We start from the raw sequence: 22,796 nt of genomic DNA on the forward strand, positions 1-22,796 counted from the left end.
GAGCAAAGGCTAACAGGAGGGGAAACAGACCAGGAGGAGGAAGGTGCAGCTGAAGTGTAAGGTGTAGTTACAGATTTAGTGTTTGAAACTTGCTGTTTCATCCTTCCTATCCCCAGTTCCTGTCATCCCTGCAGTGGCTCTGGGAAGCACGGGAAGGTTAGAGTTTGGATTTATGAAGGCAGTTCCCTCTGTTACAGGGGAATAAGGGTGGTTTCAGAGCTATTTCTCGTTGCACTCAGCAGTCTCCTTATGTGTCACTGCTGTGTCCTTGTGTGCAGGTTATGGAGACGGAGCGGATGATTTATCTGGTGACAGAGTATGCCAGTGGAGGGGAAATATTTGGTAAGTACATTTATTGCATTCTTTAATCAGATAATGCACTTGGTCAACTACAGTAAACTGAAAATAGCCACCACACTCTCTTGTTTCAGCCGAGAGGTGCCCTTCAGCCTGCAGACTTTCCATTGACAAGAGGAGTAAAAGAATAAATGAGACCAACTCGATGGAAAATAGCCCCCATAACCTCTGTTTCTTCTTTGGGTTTCATTGACAGGTGGTGCTGCTCCTCTTTCATGCTCACTTTGGGATTAAAGATGTTGGAAATAGTCATGCAGTTGGATTTTAGTGTTGCTGAGTGCTTTGCTTCCCAGCAAGTTAAATGAACCTTGTTGATGACAGTGGAACTGTTGGGATGTGTCAGCAGCTTTCAAAGAAACAGGCAGTCCTGCACTTCTGGAGGGTTTTGTGCTCAAAACCATGTCTTGTCTTTTCTTTATGATATCTGATGTTATCTTAGCCAGCATTGGTTACATTCCTTCCAAGCACCATTGTCCCAGAGAGTTTTGGCTGAGTGTTCTTGACCACAGGAGCTGTTCCTGAAAGAGAGAAAAGTATCTGTGCAGCATAACTGAAAGAACTGTGGGCTGATTTATTCATTTGTTTGGTGAGCAATAGCAAAACTTATAGAAGCACGAATTTACTTATAGACTGGAATTTTGTACTGGGTGACAGAGACAGGATTTTGCAACATTGGTCTGTACTGGCTTTGCCAATATGAGCCTCCAGAAAGGGGGAAAATCCTGTGTGCTTGAATTAGCTTCAGTCAAGGAAGTGAGGACAGTCACACGTGGCCTGTCAGCTCCTGGGAACACTCCCCCTGTCCTCGTCAGTCATTACAGAAGATGCACTTTTGATTTTACTTCTCTTTTCTCTGGAGGAGAAGCTGAGTTGTAGTAAAAGATGAAGCTTTTAGTGAAGCAAGAAAAGCCCCAAATTAAGGAAACTAAAAGCTGAAAAGTGCTGGTTTCCAGCCACTACAAACTGCCACCAGTTCCTCAGTACCTCTGTAGATGGTTGCCATGGCTTCTTGTCAATATTGTCCATGTCCCTTGGATTTCTCCCTGAGAAGGTGACAGCCGAAGGGGAAGCAAGTGACAGCTGATGTTTGGGAAGTGTGGATTGCCTGGTGAAAAACTGACTTGCTGAGCCTTCCAGTTGTTTATTCAAATATGAATCATGGTGCTGGACACACTCAGCAGTTCCAAAGGCTTGTGAAATTCACCTTCCTATGCACAGCAAAATCACCTGCACGTGTCCTGGAGTTGGCTTGGGTGTGTATCACCACAGAAAAGTATAAATCTCTTTTTACTTTTTCTCCCTCTTCTGTTGAATTTGGCAGGAATGGGCTCATCTTTTTTTAAATCCAGAGCTATGTGCAAGCTCACATACAAACTTGGAATGAATTCTTTGGTTACAAAAATAGCCTTCTGCGTGAGTCGAAGTGAAAACCTAATTGCTTTCTGAAAGATTTTCTGCTGTAGTAAATTCAGCTCATTAGCATGGCTAATTTCCATGTTGCTGCCCAGCATTTTATCCTCACTGATAGCTGGGAGAAGCCAGCTCTGTGATAGCGTGAGGCTTCTGCAGACCCAAGCCAGGAGGTCGTGCCTCCCTCCCCAGTTTTGAGGATTTTTGGGCACTGCCCTCAGTGCAAGAGCAGAGAGGGGAAAACTCAAGTCTCAGCTTTTCGTATTCAGAGTTTCCTGAGGAGCCATTAAGACTTTGTTCTACCAGCGGAAGCAATTTGCAGGGAGGAAGCAGGAGCCCATTCTGGGGAGGTTTCCTTGCAGTCCTTGCATCTCCAGCACTGGAGGGTCTCACGTCCGTGTGTGCTGGAGACAGAGTCCATGGCAGCGTGGGCAGCTGGGCTCTCCTCTTGGGTAAAACCTCACCTGCATGGTGCCTCCTCTCCGTGCCTATCCCTGCTAGGGCAGCTGGGCTTGTTGGGAGTGGCTGGATGTGCTGCAGGGATGGTGTGTGAGGTGTGTGTGGGCAGTGCAGCCACTGGCACCGTGCCTCTTACTGGGCACTGGGGGTTCTGTGTGAAATGGGCCTGTGCAGAGTCTCTTCAATCTTCTTTTTGGTCATGTCTTAACACCTGCATGATGTAGGCTTTAAAATGTGGTGCTGGAGGGTAAGGGGGGGCTGACAGCTGTGATGTTCTGGGTGCCAAACGCCATGGGCCATTTGAGTGCAACCCCATAGAACCAGAGTTGCAGCATTGTGCCATTGTAAACTGCAGGTTTTTGTAAGGAACACATCTTAAATTGCTTCTCTGATGCTTTCAGAACTTCCCAAGGCTTAAAGCTGTCAGCATTTCCCAGGCAGTGCCAGAGGTCAGAGCTTTCAGCAGCGAGAGCGATGGTTTCTGTAAATGGCTGCAGTCAGTCAGGGCTGGCCTGTCCCTGCCCATGGGAGCTCCACAGGGATCCCAGCTCAGCACCTGGGAGGGCTGCACCACCTGTTTATCCCAAGTTCCAGTAAAGGGCTGAGCACTCCTTCGGCGGCCAGGCTGTGCCGTAAGAGTCTTTGATTCATCTCTTACTGGAAATGGTTGATAATTCACTTTGTTTGCGTAGCAGGGACCAGGGACAGGCCTTGGTTTTGCTGTGGGCTCCAGCAGCCAAATGTAAATTGTTATTTTTGTCCCTGTCCGTGTTTTGCGTGTGGTTGGGTGGCTGGTTTGACATTATGAAGAAATGAATGTCTCCTTTTAAACATAGGGTGGTCTCTATTCCAGGTCCCTCGAGTGTCCTTTTTTGAGGTCAGATGGGATATAGGCTAAAAATCTGGTTTGCTTTCAGCTGTTTACTATGAAAACTGTAAATAATCTCCAGTCCTCACTGACGGAATATGAGTTCTTGGTTGATTATCAAAAAAAAATCACAGGAAATTTAGAAAATTATCATCTGGTTGATGTGGTTCCCACGTCTGCCCTGTCTCCCCACCGCCCGCCCGCTTGTCCTGAGCACTGTGAGCCTGAACTGGGCAGACACATTAAACAGTGTTGTGGTGCCTGTCTCTAGAAGGTCAGACTGCTTCTGACATCACAAGGTCACCAAATTCACTGGAAATGTGACTTAATCCCCCACACAGAGATGTGAAGCTTCATCAGTGTTTGTTTTCCAGACAGAAAGCAGCTTAAAAGCACGAGGCGTCTGTCCAGAGGCGGGGAGTGGAAACTTGTGTGTCAGTGCTTTCTGAACCAAAGGTGATTTTTCCCCAGTGTAGGATTGGATTGTTTTTTTTAACACAGAGAGCAGCGTCAGGTGCTTCATGTAAGTAGGGAGAGCAGTGACTGATGTGTGTAGGGGTTGTGCAATGAAATGATGCATTCCTTCCCCTCTGGAAGACGCCCAGAGGAGCATCGCTGTGCACGAGCCAGGCTCTGGGTGCTCTGGCACGCTCAGAGCAGGGTGCTGCCTCCCAGCTCAGCACTCAGGTCAGCTCTGTAACCTCCCCTGCATGGGAGGTTTGTGCAGACTAAGCTCGCAATGGTTAATTTTGGCATACAGTTGCCCTTGGTGGTATGTGAAGCATTCTGTAGCCTCATTGTTTCTGTCCTTCCTCTGGAGCTGGTGCAGAAATGTCAGTGGGCTCCGAGCGCCGTGCCTACGTGCAGAGCCTGGGCCTCTGCTCCCAGTTCTTCATCAAAAGTGAAATTTCACACCTAACCTAAAAAGGGCCTTTTGCAGCCTAAGAAGGACTGGCTGGGCAGAGGGGCAGCAGTTTTCTGGGTAAGAGGCATGGAGCAGCGGGTGCCCCAAGTGCCCCAGGGGGTGTCACTGGCTGTGCCAGGACTGGTGAACTTGGTTTGGGCAGAAATCCACATAGGAAAGCCTTGCAGAAAGACACCTGCTGCAGTAGCTGGATTTGCTTTCTTGCCTGCAGAATTGCTAAAATATTTCAGAAATTGTTGAGAGATTGGAGCCTTGTGCTTTGTTTCAAGGGCACTTGCTGTATGGACAGGCTGGCTCCCAAATCTCAGTGGAGCAGAAGGTGTGAATGACCTTGTTTAGGAGCTGAGCTATTACCTGTTGATCAGTGGCTTAAATTGGAGCAGCCCTTGCTGTGCTCTGCTGTCAGTCTCCTTAGAGTCACAAATTTATGACCATGCAAATGCCTTAATGAAATACTACGGGGCAATTTGAGATGGTGGCTTTGCTTTGCCCAGCGAGCGAGCTGAGGGTCAGATTGGACTTGGTGATGGTTTTCCTTCTCCAGCCCTGATTTGGATTTGCTTACGGAATAAGTTTATCCCATGAACAAGAGTTAATTGACAAGTTCTTTGAAAAACACCTCGAGTCTGTTGCACAACATGAGTGGGCAAAGGCAGAAGTAGGTTGCTGTGCAGTCAGGAGCAGCACAACTGCTTTGATGGATCTTGGTAATTAGTATTTACTGCGAGTCAATTATGTCACGGGTATTTTAATGAATGGGTGACTGGGGAAAAACACAACCACCCGATGAGAAACCTGCACAAGTGATTTATTGTTATTATTTTCAAGAACAGATATCTGTATTGAGCCCCCAGTTTAATGGAGTTTAGGGAGGGATGTGAATCATTTCAGCCTAATTTTGACCAGAGATGTTTTGAGGCCAACTTGATGGCCCAACCAGGGAGTTACAATCTCCTGAAGTGAGGTTTCCTTTCTCTGCCTTTTCTGCTGCCTGTCTCCTGCCTATCCATCCCTGCTTGTGGGACAGAGTGACAAGTGGCTTCTGTGAGCCTGGTGCTTCCAGGTTTTAAGTGGATTGAACTTCAGCTGGGTCACTGCTGTGTGCCTGCCTTTGTGATCTCTTGGAGAGGCTTTTCCTGTCCGTGTGTGCAGTGCTGGCTTCCCAGGAAAGCCCAGCTGGCAACAAACACTACCTTTGAGTGAGAGCACAGGCTTTCAGCAAAATATTTGGGAGTGCTCAGATTTCCGTAGTGGAGGCCAGCTCCATTTTTATAATGAAATGCTTTCTTGGATTTCGCAAGGATGTTGTTGCATTGATGCACAGAGAAGGAGGATGTTCAGTCCCTCCTGCAGCTGCTGGTAGCTGTGCTGGCTGGAGAGCTGAGGTGAGCAGCTGCTTGTGGCTGTGACTACCTGGGAGCTCACTGGTTCCAGCAGGAGTTAGACCAAAGACACGTTTCCTGTGAAAAAGCAGGGGGAAGGAAGGATGGCACGTGGACAGGAAGATGCACCTCTCAAGGTGCTGTGGTACCAGGCTTGGGGTCTGACTGAGGGCAAAGGCTGGAAAAGCTTCATTTTTATTTTGATGTAGAAAACGATTTTAAAACCTTTGCCCCTGTGTACAAAGCTGCTCTGATTTTCCAGGCATCCCTCAGCTGTCCTCTATGTAACACCAACTGCAAAGCCAGCCCGAGCAAGGGCTGGTTGGCAGCGGTGTGCCCGTCCCTGCTTGTCCTCCTCCATGGCTGCTGCTGGAGCTGGGAACCACGCTGTGCCCACATTGCTCCCACCTCCCCAGCTCTCTCCACGAGCAGGAGAAGCCCCTGTGTCCATAACCCTGTGTTCTCCTCCACCTCACAGATCACCTCGTGGCCCACGGGCGCATGGCCGAGAAGGAGGCCCGGAGAAAGTTCAAGCAGATCGTGGCTGCTGTCAACTTCTGTCACTGTCGTAACATAGTCCACAGGGATCTGAAGGCAGAAAATCTCCTCCTGGATGCAAACCTGAACATCAAAATAGCAGGTGAGCTAAGCTGAGCGGAGTGGGAGGAAGGCAGCTGCTTTCAGGAGTTAATAAATGTAGGCACTGGCTGCTTCCAGGTATTCAGGGAGAAGGAAACGCGGTGCAGCTAAAGGAAGCTTTGGATTTCTGTGTGGCCTGCTGCCCAGAGCTGGAACTGCCAGGTTGTAGCCAGGAGATTTATACCTCCCTTTGAGTAGTGCAAAGTAAAAGAAGAAGAAAAAAAAGTCAGGTTTGGCTTCCCAGGCTGCAGACACTGCAGCGTTCACTCCTCTGGGTGATGGGTGAGACAGTATCACAAAACTGACCTTGTTCTAAGTCCTGCTGCTGGTTCAGGGCTTCTTCAGAGCAGGTCAGGCTAGGTGAGAGAGCAGGAATGGCAAAGTAGGGATGACAAGGTGGATGGGGGAGCAGTGGAGGGGAAACTGCACTCCTGGAATCGTTCTCGATGTGCTGTGACAGAGCCAGAGTGGCCTCAGTGCTTTGGGGCTTTATACCCTGCAGGGGGAGAAGCTGAAGCAGCTGAGCACACGGGCCCTCACTGACTGCTCCCAGAGTTTTGCAGGGATTTTTTTGTCACTATCTGCCCTTCCAGAGAGCTTCTTCCCTGGGCATTTCTGTCCTGACCTAACACAGCTGCATGTCTGTGATCCACTGACCATGAGACTGAGCCTTGGCTCATCTCTGGGGGGCACTGACTAGGCTTGACTTCACTGGGCTTGGTGGGATTATGACCAACTGAACCAATGGGATTTACCACTTAAGAGTTGGACTCAATCCTCGTGGGTCCTTTCCAACTGAGAATATTCTGTGATCCTGCCCTGGTCATCTCATTTCATGGGCTTTGGGAGTGGTAGATCTTACACTCAGCATTTAATTCTCCCAGAGCCTAGGGCACAGCAGAGCATCTTTAGAGAGCACTTGGTTGCTCCCTCTCCCAGCACACTTCCTGGGTGAGATTGTTGTCTTTTGCAAGGGTTTGTAACTTGATTTTTTTTTTTTTTAAGTGCTGAGGGCTACAAAACTTCAGTCTGAGCAATGTTACTTCTGGGACGTGGGAAATACTCCTCTGTCTAGATAGCATCTTGAAGAAAGGAAACAGTCTAGCTCATTGTTGCTGTTCTCTCGTGTACCATCCTGAGGTGTTAGATTAGAGCTCAACACTCGGTTTGTGGTAAAATCATCAGCAATTTCTTATGCTTCCCTCACACTCCATCTGTGAGGAGGTAGTGGGAAAGGAATAGAAAGGAGAGATGGACTTCATGGACTTCCCTCTGGTGCTTAACAGTGTGAACCACGTCCTTCTTGGCACAGGAATGATAACCTGCTCCTCACTGTTCTGGGAGCAGGAGATAAGTGACAGAGGCATCGCTGATGAAGCAGGAGTGCAGCTCCTTGGAGTAGGAGTGGAGGGGCTGTGGAGCTCGGGGAGTGCTGCTGGGGAGGTCTCTGAGCAGCACTTTCTGGTGTTCCATGCAAAGGCTGCACTAATGGTTTGAGGCCATCTTGTGTTCACAGGAAAAATGCGCTGTGTGTGGAGGGGGAGGGTGCCTGGCAAACAGCGAGAAGTTAAAAACCAACCCAGGTGGAAACTGGAATTCAGCTGCATTTGCTGGAGAAATGTCCACATGAGCAGGCTGAGAAGCTCTGGAAATTGTGGAAACCTTTTTTTATCTAAGGGAGTTGGAAACTATTTTCCTTCCAAATCTGTGCTCCCAGAATGACTCCAGGAGATAGTCCCCACCCTGGTGGTGGCAGTGTTTGCCTTGGCAGGAAGATGCTGTAGTGCTTTGAAAAGTAGCCTGGAAAAGCTGATTTATGGTATAGGATTTTCCAAGTATTAAGTTTTCTCCCTATAACTCATCAGTTACAATTTGACACCAGTTCTTCCATTGTTTCAAGAGAAAAAAAAAAAAAAGTGATAGCAACAGATCTGCTTCACAACAGACCTCCCAGGAGAAATGCTACAGAAATGCATACACCAGTTACACTGGTGAAGAACCAGCTGAGCTTCACTTATTGGGCCAAACCCATTAACTGTGTCTAACACAAAATTTGGAGCTTTTCAGACTCTGATCAGTGCAGATTTTCTGGCACTTTCTGCCTGACACCCAATTGAAGCTCTAAATCCCTCACCTGGCATTCAGCAGGTGCCAGCTCCCGGGGTGGGCAGTGCTGCTGCTCTCACTGGTGGGCACTCTTTGGGCTGGGTTTTGATTGATTGATTGATTGATTGATTGATTGATTGCTGCCTCGCTGTTTTGCGTAAACAGCGAGATCCCAGCGCCGTGACCCTCGCTCTCATTTTTCCCATGGATGCTTTTTCTCCAGTGTACCTTCTCAGAGGCTGAGTCAGTAGCTGCTGGCACTGTGCTCCCTGTGCTCCCAGCCCGAGAGTTCAGCCAGGAGTTGATGATTGCTAAACAGCCCGGCCTTGCCGGGGATGGTTTCAGAGAGGAATCTGATCTATGCATCGCTTTGCATTCGTCTGCAGGAGTCAGCTGCTCCTTCCCCTCCTGAGGGTGAAATCCCTCTTGGGCAGAGACTGAAGCCACTCCCTGAGCTCAGCTCCAAGGAAACTTGAGGGACTGGACCCACTGTTTTGTAGCAGAGATGTTTGTTTTAAATATTTTCCCTGTATCACATCATTGTGGCTCACCTTGCTGCTCAAAAGTGCCTCTTTCCCTCTGCATCTGTTTGTGGAATGTGGCCTGATTGCTCCCTGAGGATTTGGATTTATGCATCTCCTTGGCCATAGATTTTACGAAAGTTTATTTAAGTTGTAATTTGTGTTTTTGTTTGGTTTAGATTTTGTGCTTAGTTGCTCCGGGGTTTTCAAGTCCTCCCGTGAACTTTCTTTGGGTTTTTAAAGCCCTGCTGTTTTCCCCAGCCTTGACCTCAGTCCTGCAGCGCAGGTGGGATCTGGAAGCCGTTTCCAGCCTGGGAGCAGTGTCCCCGTGCAGGATCTGCTGGCTCCAGCTCCCTGCAGAGCCCAGCAGGCTGCCTGCCCCGAGCCCAGGAGGGGCTGGGCACAGCAGCATCCCTGCCCAGGGAGAGGTTTCACCCCGAGCTGGGGCAGCCACGGGCTGAGCACACAGCTCTGGGACCCGCTGGCCCCATTCCCTAAGGACAGACACTGCATTTCCCCTTCTCCCCACCTCCTCTCCCTGTCCAGAAGAGCTGTGAATCCCTGGATGAATTTCAGCACGATGGGGAAGGGGTGAAGTTTCCCAGCTGACCAATCTGCAGGAAGCAGAGGAGGGGGCAGGAGGCAGCTGTTGCGTGTCTGTTCCGAGCTGCAGTGCTGCCAGCTGGCATGGCACAGCCCTGGAATGGCATGGACCTGGAATGGCATGGACCTGGAATGGCACAGCCCTGCCCCTGCTGCTGACACTCGCTGTGACCTGTGCAGCAGAGTGGGGCTCACCTGAGCAGGGCTGGAGCTGCTCCCGGCTGTGCACTCCTTGGAAAATCCAGGTGGTTCCCCAAGGCCCGCTGGTGTACTTACAAAGACAAATAAAAGTAACTAAACTAGGATGACTTGCTCAATATATGGGAAGTGCCAAAATTCCACAGTCATAAGGAGTTTATGTCTAAACCTGATACAAATGCTGTGTGTTGGGAAATACATCCAGTGCTGCAGCGTTTATGGCTGGCTCCAGTGGCCGTAACTCAGGCACTTGTTACACATCCTGCTTTGAACGTGAGACAGCAGCTCAAAAGCTTGCAGAGGTAGAAAAGACAATTGTGCAGCTGTGTGCTATTTCCCTGGAATTGTCCTCCAAAGGCTGACTGGAGGTTTAGATGGCTTCACTGCCAACAGTAAAAACCCAACGGGCGTGTAAGTGCCTTGTTTTGATTTCCAATGCCCTTAAAGAACATTTACCATCTCTGCTCTGTTTGGAGGTGGGCTTGGAGCAGCCTGGTGTGTACTCCAGGTGTTTCCACAGGAACAGGCTGCGTTAGGTATTCTCCACATGCATAAATCATCTCCACAGTGAGAATTTCCTCCCTGCAAAGGGACGGGGAGAAGGAATTTGGCTGTGCCCCCAAATTCCTTCTCCCCGTCCCTTTGCAGGAGCTGAGCTGGCAGGAGCGGTGCCAGGTGGGCTGCTGGGTTCTGCAGATGCTGTGCAAAGGAGGAGAGGAGTCACCTGAAACTAGGTCATAGAAAATCATGTAAGGAGAGCAGCAAGAGGGAGCCTGGACTCCCCAGTTAGTGCATTCTGGGGAGTGCTGGTGGGATTTGCCTGCCTCTGGCACAGAGCTGTTGGCATCACTGGTGATCCTCACTTGGAATTTGATGTAGAACTGGTAATTAATTGGTAATTATCTGGTAATATTGGATAATCTTGAATGTATTAGAAAAAACATATGGACACCTCAGAACTCCTCTCTGTGACTGTGATTGCTTCAATTCAGTTGAGAAGAAAAAAAATGAAGGAAACTTCTTTTGTTTAACAAGAACCAGCTCCCTTCTCTCTTGGATCCAGACTTGTTTCCTTGCCCTTTGCAGTGCAGGTCCCAGCTGTGAGCCAGGGGGAGGCAGATTAATTAACAGAGAATGCCATTAGTGCCCACATAAGCTGATGGTTGGCTGCCTACGAGGTGAAGACCTTTCTGTTTCAGGATTTGTTATTTGCTCTTGGTGAAGGATTTGACTCTGTTGGTAGAGCTGCCCACCATAACCCTGTAGTGTTTTCTGGAAAAATCAGAATTCCCATTCTTTTTCCCTTTGCACTCTGTCCTTGCTGGCACTGCCCAGAGCTCAGGGCACTGGGGAGGTTTGGAGTCACCACCCCTGGAGGTGTCCAAGGAGATACTGGACATGGTACTCAGTCTCTGGGCTGGTGACAAGGTGGGGATCGGGCACAGGTTGCACTCAGTGACTGTGGAGGTATTTTCTAACCTCAGTGATTCCATTTCCAGTGTCTGTGTACCGGTTACCCATTACAGGATGGTACGGGACCTTACCAGACTCAGCAGGTTACTGAAATACCATTTGTTCAGGACAGTTGGAGTGAATCACATTCCTCTCATCGGTTCTCTTTGTTCTTTCAGATTTTGGGTTCAGCAACATCTTCACCCCTGGCCAGCTCCTTAAAACCTGGTGTGGGAGTCCTCCCTATGCTGCCCCAGAGCTCTTTGAAGGCAAGGAGTACGATGGGCCAAAGGTTGATATTTGGGTATGTGATGAGCCTCTTTCTCTCTGACTTTGATCTGATTTTTTGCTGTGTTTGTTTGGCTTTGCTTCCTGAGTGCTCAGTACATGTTTTGGAGAAAAGCCCTGACACAGCAAAAAGCGTTTTCCAAAGAAACACTTCCAGAGCTGCATTCTGGCTACTCTATCCCATATTTTCCCCGTGGGGAGGTGCCAGAAGCGTGCCTTGCCCAGAGATGGATTTTCATGGTGTTTGGCCTTGCTGACGGGGTTTGTTTGGTGCAGAGCCTCGGCGTGGTGCTGTACGTGCTGGTGTGCGGGGCGCTGCCCTTCGACGGGAGCACGCTGCAGAACCTGCGCGCGCGGGTGCTCAGCGGCAAGTTCCGCATCCCCTTCTTCATGTCCACAGGTAAGGGGCTTTTCACTGCACTCCCTCACAGCATTGTGGGGCATGAATTCCCAGCAACGGCCCCGTCAGAGAGGAGCGTTTGTGTCCTGCTGCTGCAAAACCACTTTGATTACAAATCTTGGGGGTGAAATGTGTGATTAATTTTCATTTAAAATCAGCTTAACAAAGAGTCACGTGGAGGTACTTGGTTGCCTGCTGTCAGGTTAAGGTACAATTTTGCATGGAGTTTCCCAGCTAAAGACTTCCTTGCTCGCTGGCTTATCTGGGGAAGAGATTCACTCCATGCAGAATATTCTGCTAAAATATGGAGCTTTCAAAGCAAGCTTAGATCCAAGCCTAAACAGGAGAGCCTCAGCAGTCCCTCTTGGTGACAGCACAGGTGTAATATGATGGCACAACTGTGGAGTGGAGAACATCCTGAGGGTCTTTTGCTCTCAACCTCCAAAAGCCACTCACATCAGGATGGGGAGGGACAGGGTGACAGGGCTCTGTGTGGCCAGGCTGGTTTCCCTCCTTCCTAGCACAGGGGAGTCGGTGTCTGCAGCAGTGAGGCACGCTGGGTACCAGCAGGTGTGAAGTGCAAGGAGAAGCAGTATTTCTGTGAGGTGACTCCCCAGAGGGGAGCTGGGAAAGGGAACGCTGCAGCAGCCGTGTCCCTCCCACGAGTGACCCGGCCTCTCTTCCCTGGCAGAGTGTGAACACTTGATCCGCCACATGCTGGTGCTGGACCCAAGCAAGAGGCTCTCCATGGAGCAGATCTGCAAACACAAGTGGATGAAGCTGGGGGAGGCTGATGCAGAGTTTGACAGGGTGAGCAGCAGCAAGCAGGGTCTGCTTGGTGACTCAAACAGGCTCTGGGCATGTGGTGCTGCAGCGTTGGTTCTGCTCTTTGGGAACACTCATTCCCAGGCGTGGCCTTTCCCTTTTCTCTGTGTTCTGGGCTTGCTTTCCACATCATTCCTTATCTATGTACGTCTTTTATCTTCCTCTGTGGCACTGGGAGCTTGGGGCAGTGGATTTCGGATCAGTTGCCATCAGACCTCACGCCAGCTGCAGCCAGAGCCCGGTGCTTGGGCTCTTGGGAGCGCTGTGACTCATCGGTGTGCCTTTGGGAATGTCAGCTCTGACTGTGTGCCTGTGCCCTCACAGCTGATAGCAGAGTGTCAGCACCTGAAGACGGAGAGGCAGCTGGAGCCGCTGAATGAGGACGTGCTGCTGGCCATGGCGGACATGGGGCTGGACAAGGAGCGCACGGTGCAGGTGAGGCCTGCCGTGTCCTGCCTGCTCCTCTTGCTGATAAATGGCTGTGTTTGGTGGCAGCTGAGCAGCCCCACACAGTGTAAAATGTACTTTATCACTGCCCAAGAGGGGGTGACCGCTCTGCTGTGCCTTGCAGTCGCTGCGAGCCGACGCGTACGATCACTACAGCGCGATCTACAGCCTGCTCTGCGACCGCCTCAAGCGGCACAAGAACCTGCGCATCGCCCCCTCGCCCAGCATCCCGCGCACCATCACCTTCCCCACCTCAGCCAACATCCAGGTGCATCCCCTTTGCCAGTGTTCCTCCAGCCCTGTGGGGCCAGCCAGTCCCTTACCTGCTAAACTCAGACTTGCTCGTGGGTGTCCACACCCTGGCTGGAGTGTCCAAACATTCCTCGTCTGAGAATTTGGTACTTAGGGTGCACTAATCCCGAGGTTAGGAACAGTTTGTGCATTGCCTGAACATCCTTCAGACAGTCTCCTGCTCCCTTAGTGACAGAGGGGAAGGAACTGAGGAAGTTCGCAGCCCAGGGCTGCTGGATGATGCTTCCTCCCCACCTTGCACTGCTGATGGAGCAATGAGCTCTTGCTTTGGGAGGGGCCAGGCCATAAGGGAAGCAGAAGAGATGCTGACCCTGCCTGAACAGAAGGAAGCGGGGGGTAAAAGGGGCAACCTCTTGAGAATAAACAGCTCTTCACTGGCTCCAGGGAAGAGAATAAACACCTCCCTGTTCCAGGTGCTTAAGGCTGGTGTTAATCCATCAGTGTTTGTAAAGCAATGCTGTGTTTGTGTTTTCTGACCCTGATCTCTCCACTCAGCAGACAGAACAGACAGGCAACACCATGAACATCAACGTGCCCCAAGTCCAGCTCATCAACCCTGAGAACCAAATTGTGGAGGTGAAGCACATCCCCATGACCCCTGCAAAGCTCTTTTTCTGGCTCACATTGAAGCCTTTCCTTTGATCCTCATGTTGCATTTCAACATCTCCCATGTTTGTGCTGCCCAGACTGATGGAACAATGAACTTGGACAGTGATGAGGGGGAGGAGCCATCACCTGAGGCTCTGGTCCGTTACCTGTCCATGAGGAGGCACACAGTGGGAGTAGCTGACCCACGGTGAGTACTGCACTCCAGCCTGCACATTCACTCCAGCATTGACTTTGGTCCTTCTGGGTGTTCCTTTAAACAGTGCCAGTCCCCCTGAACAGCTTAGTCAGTATTTTAGATGGGGATGAGGTACTTTCCTCCTGCCCTTCCTGATCAGCTCTGGGTAAGCTGTGCTTTGGTCAAGGCAGGTGTCTCACCTGAGCTGCACTGCTGTCATGTCCAAGGTGAAGTTTCTGTGATAAATGCCATTGAGGTTAATGCCCAAGAGCTAATTCTGCCAAATCTCAACATGGAGGGGGAAAAAGGGACAAATAAAACCAGAGAGTGGCTTGGCTGCTCTGTGTGATCATTTTCCAGAGCAGTAAGAAGCTTTTTGTGAAGGGAAGCTGGGTGTACTGGGTCTGTGAGGGCTTTCCTCACACCACGGCTAATTCCCCTCTCCAACTGTGATTGTACAGGACGGAAGTCATGGAAGACCTGCAGAAGCTCCTGCCTGGCTTCCCCCGTGTCACTCCTCAGGCTCCCTTCCTGCAGGTGACCCCGAATGTGAACTTCATGCACAATGTGCTGCCCAGGCAGAACCTGCAGCCCACGGGGCAGCTGGAGTACAAGGTACTGCCCATGATCCCTGCTGTGCTCTGAGCCCTGCCAGGTGGGAGGGTGTTTGTGCTCCCTCTGTTTGTCACTCCTTGGACTGCATAAGCCTCAAGAATTTCTCTCTTTATGTATGATTCCAGTTGGTTCCCTAAAGTAGGTTTAGATCAAATATTAAGAAAATATTCTTTACTGTGAGAGTGGTGAGGCACTGGAACAGGTTGCCCAGAAAAGCTGCAGATACCCTATCCCTGGAAGTGTTCAAGAGCAGGCTGGATGGAGCTCTGAGCAACCTGGGATAGTGAAAGGTGTCCCTGCCCATGGCAGGGGGTTGGAATGAGCTGATCTTTAAGGTCCTTTCCAACCCAAACCACTCTGTGATTATGTGAAAAAGCCGAAGAATGAAAGAGCAGTGCAATATGAAATTAATAAATGGGCTGGGGTGAAACAGGACTGTGCTGTCTGGCTTTGAGCTGCAGGTTGCAGCCTGCCTGGCAGCTAAAGCAGCGTGCAGGGAGCTGCAGAGTTAAACCCTGCTCATCCACTGCCACTGCCTGTCCCTGCCCCACATCCCTCAGATGCTGGTGACATCCCTGAAGCCCAGAAGGCTTGTCTCCTCCTGCTGCATGCCCTGGGGCTCTGCTGGGGTGGGTGACGGTGCTGTGTGTGTGTTGCAGGAGCAGTCCCTGCTGCAGCCCCCCACGCTGCAGCTGCTGAACGGGATGGGCCCGCTGGGCCGGCGCGCGTCCGACGGCGGGGCCAACATCCAGCTGCACGCGCAGCAGCTGCTCAAGCGGCCCCGGGGCCCCTCGCCACTCGTCACCATGACGCCAGTGAGTAGCACAGAGCTTCAAAATGTCCCCTCCCGCAGGCAGAGGTGGCTGTGCCCAGGGCACGGCAGGCCTGGTGCTGCAGGGATGTGCCTGCTCGCTGCCCAGGGTTCTCTTGCTCCCCTTGCAGCACTGCCGTGCTCTCCTGCAGGAGCCAGGTGGGGCTGTGTGCTCCTCTCTGGAACTGACAGTGTTTGTGGACTTTTTAGTGGTTGCTTTTGTCCTTTGCTGATCCCATGGAGAAAACCCAAGTGTCCATCTCGGATGTGTTCTTGCTCTCTGGGTGCATCTGTATCAATGAATTCCCCAAGTAGCAGCAGCCCTGCCCAGGCACTTGGACTGGGGAAGGAATGTTGGAAGGGGTTCTTGGCCAGGTTTCCTTGGTGCTGCAGAGGAGCCAGCACACACCCCTGTGGAAGCTTGTTTGGGAAGATCAGGTGTCCCCTGTGTGGAGGGGACTGTGCTGGGTGTCCTCCTGAGCCGTGGCTTGTCTCTCCACAGGCCGTGCCAGCTGTCACCCCTGTGGACGAGGAGAGCTCCGATGGGGAGCCGGACCAGGAAGCTGTGCAGAGGTAACTCCCACTGTTAACATTTGCCCTTCCTACCTCCACAAGGCTCACCTTGGGCTGTTCCAGAGCTGATTCAAACACAGCCACCTCTTCAGGGCACCACTGTTGATTTTACTGCGAAGGCTCAACACTTCTCCTGTTCCTCTGGGTGTTGATTACTGTAGGCAGTTGCTCCTCTGGCACTACTGGGTGCTTGCAAAGCTGGATTCCCCTGAGACGGGTAGCTGATTGAGCAGTAGGTTCTCCAGAAACTCTTGGAACTGCTAAATTCCTTTGCTTAGTGTGCACCAGCATGCGATCCACACTAACCTGCCAAGTGAGTGCTGAGGGATTCCCCTCCCTGCTGGGTGCTGGAGGTGGCAGAATCTCCTCTGTGGCCTTGGGTGCCAGTGCAGCAGCTTTTGTATCAAGACATGCAGTAAACATCCAACTCTGATGCCTCAAACAAAGTGAGCTTGCTGGAATTACGGGTACCTCTAGCTGCTAATTTTAGCATCAGGCCTTAAAATAGTCTGCTCCAATAAGGGAAGCATTATTAGCTCTCAGGCTGGGAACTTCTGTTCTCTGTGTCTGCTCTAAACACATTGTAGGAGGTGGGTAGAATGTGCTTGTACTTTCTCAGTCCATGAACACACTAACCGTGGCCTTGCTAACATTTTCTTAGGAGCTTTTGCGTAGTTTCCTCTCTGCTAACCAGCTGGGCACTACGTGTGGTGGGTGCTCCTGCTTCTTACCTCAAACTGGAAGAGCTTTCTGGATCCCCCTTTGTACAGGTCATCACCTGGGTAAGGGAGTGGCTCCTCAGGGGCTCACAAGGGTTCAGGCTGGGGGTTGTTGCAGGCAGGGTGACACTGGGGTGGGTGCAGATCATGCTCCAGAGCCTTGGCCAGCTGTGCTCCTGTGCTCCTCTCAGCGCTCCCAAGGAACAGTGGGCGTGAGCAGTGACAGGCTGTGCACTGAGACTCCCTTTGCATACCTCAGCCTGGAAAGTCTACTTGTAGCCTCAGGAGTAGCTTGAACAGGCATTAGCAGTTCTAATGTAGGGCCGGTAATGTCCTCTGACAGCACCTCAAACAGCAGGTGGTCTTCTTGGCTGTGCAAACATGATAAATCTCATTCTTGGCAAGGGGATGCCTGGACATCTTACCTGGGCAGATTTTCACTATTCTAAACCTGAAGGTTTCAGCTGAGCCTTTAAAGCATTAGCTCAGCTGGAAACATTCTGAAACCCCTGTGCAGTGTTTTGCAAGGCACTGAAATGTTCAGATCCCACTGAAAACCAAGTCCCCTTGGACTCAGAGGTCACTTCACTGCTCTCGACAGTGCTGCCCTTAGTTCTTTCACAGCACATGTTCTTCTTCCACCAGATGGCCTTGAAAAAGCACCATCCAGGTTGTGTGTTAACTTGTTCTCCACCCCCTTGTGTTGCGACATGTCAGTAGTCATCAGAGGAGAAGGGTAAATAGCATTAACATCGGGGACAGATGCAAATATTTAGCTTCTCAGGACACTGCCCCAAATACTCTGTTTGCAGCCAGCAGTGAGCAGCTTTTGCCCTCCTTAATCTGACCTTGAAAGCAGAGCACAGTCTTCTCTCTGTTCCAGGGAGCAGTCACATCTCCTTTGAGCTTTGGGAAACTTTCTTCCACCCGAAACGCTGTTAGAGCTCGTGATTGGATTGTTCCCTGGAGGGCTGAAATAAAATGATCTTAGCAAACCACAACAGTAAAGCTCTTTGGGAACCTTTCCCTGTCTACATCAAATGATTCTTAAACAGCTAATGGCACGGGCTTTGGCGGGGCACCACGGCACTGTTAACCTGCTGCTTCTGCTTAAGTGGCTTCAGCAGCAAAGAGAGGCTGGGTTTGGGCAAGTCTGTGTTGCTTGCTGCTCTTTCTGCTTCCCGGGAGCAGTAGCTGGGTAAAAGAGCAGAGGTGAGGGTTTGCAGGTGTCACTGCCCGAGTGGTGCCTGGCCTGGTTACCGGAGCTGCCTCACTGCTGGTTCACAGGGCACAAAGGGTTCAGCTCATCCCAGTGGCCTTGAGCGGGCACAGCCTGGTGCAGTGCCAGCCCTGGGCAGGGGCTTCAGCCCCTCTCTGCCAGCTCCACTGCCCTGGGCTCCGCTGGGCCAGGAGCAGCAGGCAGGCAGCAGCTCTCAGCACTGCCTGGCCCTTCCTCACATCCTTGTCGGAGCAGAGACTCCGAGTTCCTCCTCCCCGGTCTCTGGGGGCTTTGAAGGAGACCTGCAGCTCTTTTCCAGTGCACAGCGGGCTTTTGTTAAAGCTGTTGCCCCCTGCTCAGGTGTGAGAGGCAAGCCCAGCCCTGGTGCTGGTGGCTCCAGAGGGAGAAATCCTCTAGCTGCTTGGTTCCTGTTCTCTGCACATCCCGGGCCATTCCCGACTTTGAGCAGGGACTAGATGGCGCACTTGGACCGGGCTGGCACAGCCCTGCCTCAGCCCAGCCCTTCCTCATGCTCCTCGGCAGCCGGAGCTGGGGTGGCCCAGGGTAGCTCTGAGGAGCCAGGGCTCCCGGGCAGGAGCAGCAGCTCTGCTCTGTGTCCAGCTCTGCTGGGTTATCTCTGCCCTGGCTGCCCGGGCTGGGACAGAGGGGCAGACCTGCTCTGGTGCAGAGAATGCCTGCTGAGGGCAGGTAGGTATTCCCAAAGGGACATACCAGCATTCCCCTTGAGGTGAAACGTGGCTTTCCTGCTGGGAGGAGCAAACGGCTCCTCTCTCCTTGCAAGGCTGGCAGTGGAGCACCAGCAGCTGATACTGCACTTGTCCCCAAAGCACTGGGGAGCCAGTGCTGTGACTGGCATGGGCAGCGTGTCCGTGCCATGCTCTGAGCACTGCACAAGCTTCTTCCTTCCGCGTTCTCTGGGTTATCTAACACTCCCTGTTTTCGGAGTACTCCCATCAGTCTCTTATAAAATGTGCTCCTGCTTGTTGCAGATACTTGGCAAATAGGTCAAAAAGGCACACTCTGGCCATGACCAACCCTACAGCTGAAATCCCTCCAGACTTGCAGAGGCAGCTAGGACAGCAGTCCTTCCGACCCCGGGCTTGGGCTCCACACCTGGGACCCGACCAGCACCGGTGAGTAACGGCACCGGCCGGCCGGGCAGCTTGCGCCAGGAGCCTGCCCAGGTGGCCCTGGAACGGAGCACTGAGGACATCCCGCTGGCAGGGAGGGGTGAGGAGGAGGAGCAGGGACAGAGCAGACCCACGGAGCAGAGGGTGTCTGATCCCCTGCCTGCAGGGACCAGCAGGAACCAGCTGGCTCTTCCCTCCAGTCCCGCTCTTGTGGCTGGATGTGATTTGCTGCCATCACAGAAATATTGGGAATAAGCTGGTTTTTTTAGAGGAAATCTTTTCCCTGTGTAATGGTAGGCATCAAGGTAGCAGATTTGCTACAGAACATTTTTGGAGGCAAATGCAGGCAAATATTGCACCAAGAGTCATCCACAGCAGAGCTTAAAACCCTCACTGTTCTGCACCAGAGTTGTGTGTTCTGACTGCAAAGTCTCTGTGCAAAGCTCCTCGAGAGTAATTTCATTTCTCACCTGAACCCTTGATGGGAATGATGTGAGAAAAGGAATCTGGTTGGGGAAGGAAAAAACAATCACAGTGTCTGGGAAAGAGGGAACTTTTGGATTGGATCTAAACACACTCAGGATGTGTGGGAGGGACAGTCCTGATGAAGTGTTAATGTGACAGAGCTCTTGTCACAGCAGCCAACGGAGATGCTAATGCCACAGAAGCTTAAATTCCTCTTAACAACAACAACAAAAAACTCCTAAAAAATGCTTGAAGGTGCACTGACACCTCAGTGCTAGGAGCAAACCAGCCGCACACTGCGGTTTGCTGCCTCTTGGGTAGCAGTGGCTGCCAGGCCAGGCTGGTGCTGCTGTTCAGCCCCTCAGGCAGCTCACAGTGGCAGGCTTGACAAAGCCCTTTTTATTGGAGCCAGAGACCTGCTGAGCTGAGCACTGATGAACTCAGCAGGGACAGGTGAACTCTGCTCAGACTGAGACAGTGCTAGTGCCACGCTGGAGCTGGAAAACCAAGATAAGCACCTCTCTGCCCTCAAGTTACTCTTCAGTGGTGCCTGGGGGATGGGAAGAGCAGAGGGGAAACATTTCTAGGGCCACAGCTTGATAGGAAGAGGAGTGCAGCTTGCAAAACAAACAGAGTGTCCTGCTTTCAGGATTGCTGCAAATCCTAAAGGTAAGCCAAGTCCCTCACGCACAGCAGGAACGGAATTTTTACAAGACTTTGAACACACTTACCCTGTAAATAATGTTGGTATCACCTCTGGCTCTTGGCTCTGGAGTCCTGAAGCTGTTGCATCATGAGTAGGGTGGTATCTGCTTGTTCCACTCTTGGTGTTGTAACGTGCTGTGAGCCTGTTCTGTGTTTTTCCTGTGAAATCACGGAAATTTCATCTGACCATGGGCTAAACACAGTGTTCCACAGTGAGTTCATTACATACCTGGCACAGAAATTAGCAGTCATTGTGTAAATAAACCACATTATTGAATGACAGGTGGGTTTTATTTTAACCTATTTTAAGCCATCTTATGTGTCTTCTTACTTGTCACGTTAAATGAAAGCAGAATTGAAGTCCAGCTGTACAGGGAAGTGCAGCTGTTCTGCCTTGCCCACACGGGTTTCAAAAACTCAGCATGATTTTATCTGTAGCTTCTGCTTTCCATCAATGCAACAGGAGAACAAATGGATCAGGATAATGGATGGCATGGCTTCAAAAGGCAGGAGCACGGCTCTTTCCTTGGAAGGAAGCTGAACTGTGTCCTCCCAAGACAGAGACAGGGACAAAACGGAACCCAGCCTCCTGGAAGGGGTCCAGCATCAGTCACCTTGTGACAAGGGGAGCCTGGAGCAGGCCCTCAGAGTGACCTCTGGAGCTCAGGACCACTCCAGCTGCAGCCAGGCGAGCTCCTGCTGGGTTTGGTGTCAGAGGTGCTGTAAAGACCACGTCTCCATGACCTTCTCACTCACAAAGGCTGCTGCTGGAGCCTGTGCATTAAATGCTGCTTGCTGGGTTCTGGAGATGGCATCTGCAGAATCTTTACAAAAGAAATCCTTTAGTGATGGGAGAAAATCCTCCCTGGGAGGGTGGGGGGGCCCTGGCACAGGGTGCCCAGAGGAGCTGTGGCTGCCCCATCCCTGGAGGTGTCCAAGGCCAGGTTGGGCAGGACTTGGAGCAGCCTGGGCTAGTGGAAGATGTCCCTCTCAGCCCAAACCATTCTGTGATCCTATGATTTGCAGAGAAATCAGGTTCCACAGATAGCACTTGCCTGGAAGCCATGAGGGCAGGCAGAGCCCCAGTTGTTTGTTGTGAGCATGTTGTCCTGAGTGTCTGCCAGGTTATCTCTGCTCCTGATAACACAGATGGCACCTAATGGCAGAGCAGGAACTGAGTGATAATGGGGAGCCCCAGCTTCGGGAGAAAACAGCTCCTGAAAAAAATCTGGCTCCCTCTGATGGCAAAGAAAGAAACCTCATTGTGAAGGGGAAGTGCTTGAGGTGCCTTGGGCACAGCTTGGTTCAGGTGTGCCCGCTCTGACTGCCCAGTGTGGAGCACCCAGGCAGCTGGGAGGCTGCTGGAAATGGAAAGCCTTTGCTGCAGTTTGTGTTTTGGCTGGTGTCACATCTCTAACCCCCTTTCCCCTGTGTTCAGTTCTATTTACAAGGACTCCAACACTCTGCACCTCCCCACCGAGCGCTTCTCCCCGGTGCGGCGCTTCTCCGACGGGGCTGCCAGCATCCAGGCTTTCAAAGCCCACCTGGAGAAGATGGGCAATAACAGCAGCATCAAACAGCTTCAGCAGGTGAGTAGGGGCTGGGGGTCCACAAAACAGCCTCCACAAGGAATTCTTACTGCCTCGGTCTTGCTGCTTCAGGAAGCAAAAGAGGAATCTTTATATGGAAGGCTGAGGGACACCCTGGGGACTGTGCAGGGTTTGTTCCTGCCCTGTGTGACTGCAGCAAACCCCGAGTGTCCTCTGGATGTATGAGCTGTTCACCTGCAGTTGGGCACCTGGGGGGATTTCTGCCCCCTCTTTTCTGGGGAGAACCATCATGCTGTGGTCACCTATGGGTGTCCTGCCTGTCCCACCAGCAACTGTCAGACGGCAGCTCCTGCTCTCCCACATTTCTTCTGGCAGAAGTTTGGGGCTGTTCCAGCTGTTCCTTGGGAAAGGGCAGCTCCTGAGTATATTGTCGGATATTCGCTGCATAGCCAGGCACAACTTGCCAATGGCTGGAGCAGGATTTGGCCCCAGGACAGGCCTTTCCCCTTGCAGCACAGCACAAATGAGATGCTCTCCTCACCTTGAAGTGTCGTTTCCAGAGCTTGCTGCCTGCGTTAAGGGAACACAGCAGTGCCAGCTGAGTGTCGTGTGCACCCCTTGCTTTCCTGGCTTTTTGCCACGTCCCTGCACACCTGATTCTGTCAGAGGGAATGGATTAGGCTTGCTTTGCCAGCTTTTCTCCGAGGGGTGGGCTGCAGAGCATGCCATCCCACACACAGCAGGCTGCTGTGCACCAGAAGGTCATTTTTGGGACGTGCTGGATTCCTTTTAGGAGTGTGAGCAGCTCCAGAAGATGTACGGTGGGCACATGGACGAGCGGACGCTGGAGAAGACGCAGCAGCAGCACATGTTGTACCAGCAGGAGCAGCACCACCAGATCCTTCATCAGCAGATTCAGGTAGTGCAGCCCGAGCCAGAGCTGCTGAAGGCCTAGCTCTGTTTTCCTGTGTTGCTGCAGACACAACTCGTGAGCAGGTCCCGGGGGGATTGA

At 51.6% G+C, this 22,796-nt stretch overlaps 1 protein-coding gene across 4 annotated transcripts in view; it reads left to right on the forward strand.

Annotated features, from left to right (window-relative positions):
- Positions 1–22,796, forward strand: part of SIK3 (SIK family kinase 3) — a 69,178-nt gene that overhangs the window by 36,550 nt on the left and 9,832 nt on the right. The window contains exons 3-17 of one of the 4 annotated variants that reach the window (XM_050983451.1): positions 279–342; positions 5,880–6,041; positions 11,100–11,224; positions 11,485–11,608; positions 12,300–12,418; positions 12,758–12,868; positions 13,005–13,148; positions 13,688–13,768; positions 13,879–13,988; positions 14,438–14,591; positions 15,251–15,406; positions 15,905–15,975; positions 18,924–19,067; positions 21,673–21,823; positions 22,578–22,703. In XM_050983451.1, coding sequence (XP_050839408.1) covers positions 279–342; positions 5,880–6,041; positions 11,100–11,224; positions 11,485–11,608; positions 12,300–12,418; positions 12,758–12,868; positions 13,005–13,148; positions 13,688–13,768; positions 13,879–13,988; positions 14,438–14,591; positions 15,251–15,406; positions 15,905–15,975; positions 18,924–19,067; positions 21,673–21,823; positions 22,578–22,703 — 1,842 coding nt within the window. The remainder of the gene's footprint in view (positions 1–278; positions 343–5,879; positions 6,042–11,099; positions 11,225–11,484; positions 11,609–12,299; positions 12,419–12,757; positions 12,869–13,004; positions 13,149–13,687; positions 13,769–13,878; positions 13,989–14,437; positions 14,592–15,250; positions 15,407–15,904; positions 15,976–18,923; positions 19,068–21,672; positions 21,824–22,577; positions 22,704–22,796) is intronic. The other 3 variants (XM_050983452.1, XM_050983453.1, XM_050983454.1) reach the window with 3 other exon arrangements.

This window comes from Serinus canaria, chromosome 24, assembly GCF_022539315.1.
Source record: "Serinus canaria isolate serCan28SL12 chromosome 24, serCan2020, whole genome shotgun sequence".
NCBI classification, from domain to species: Eukaryota; Metazoa; Chordata; class Aves; order Passeriformes; family Fringillidae; genus Serinus; species Serinus canaria.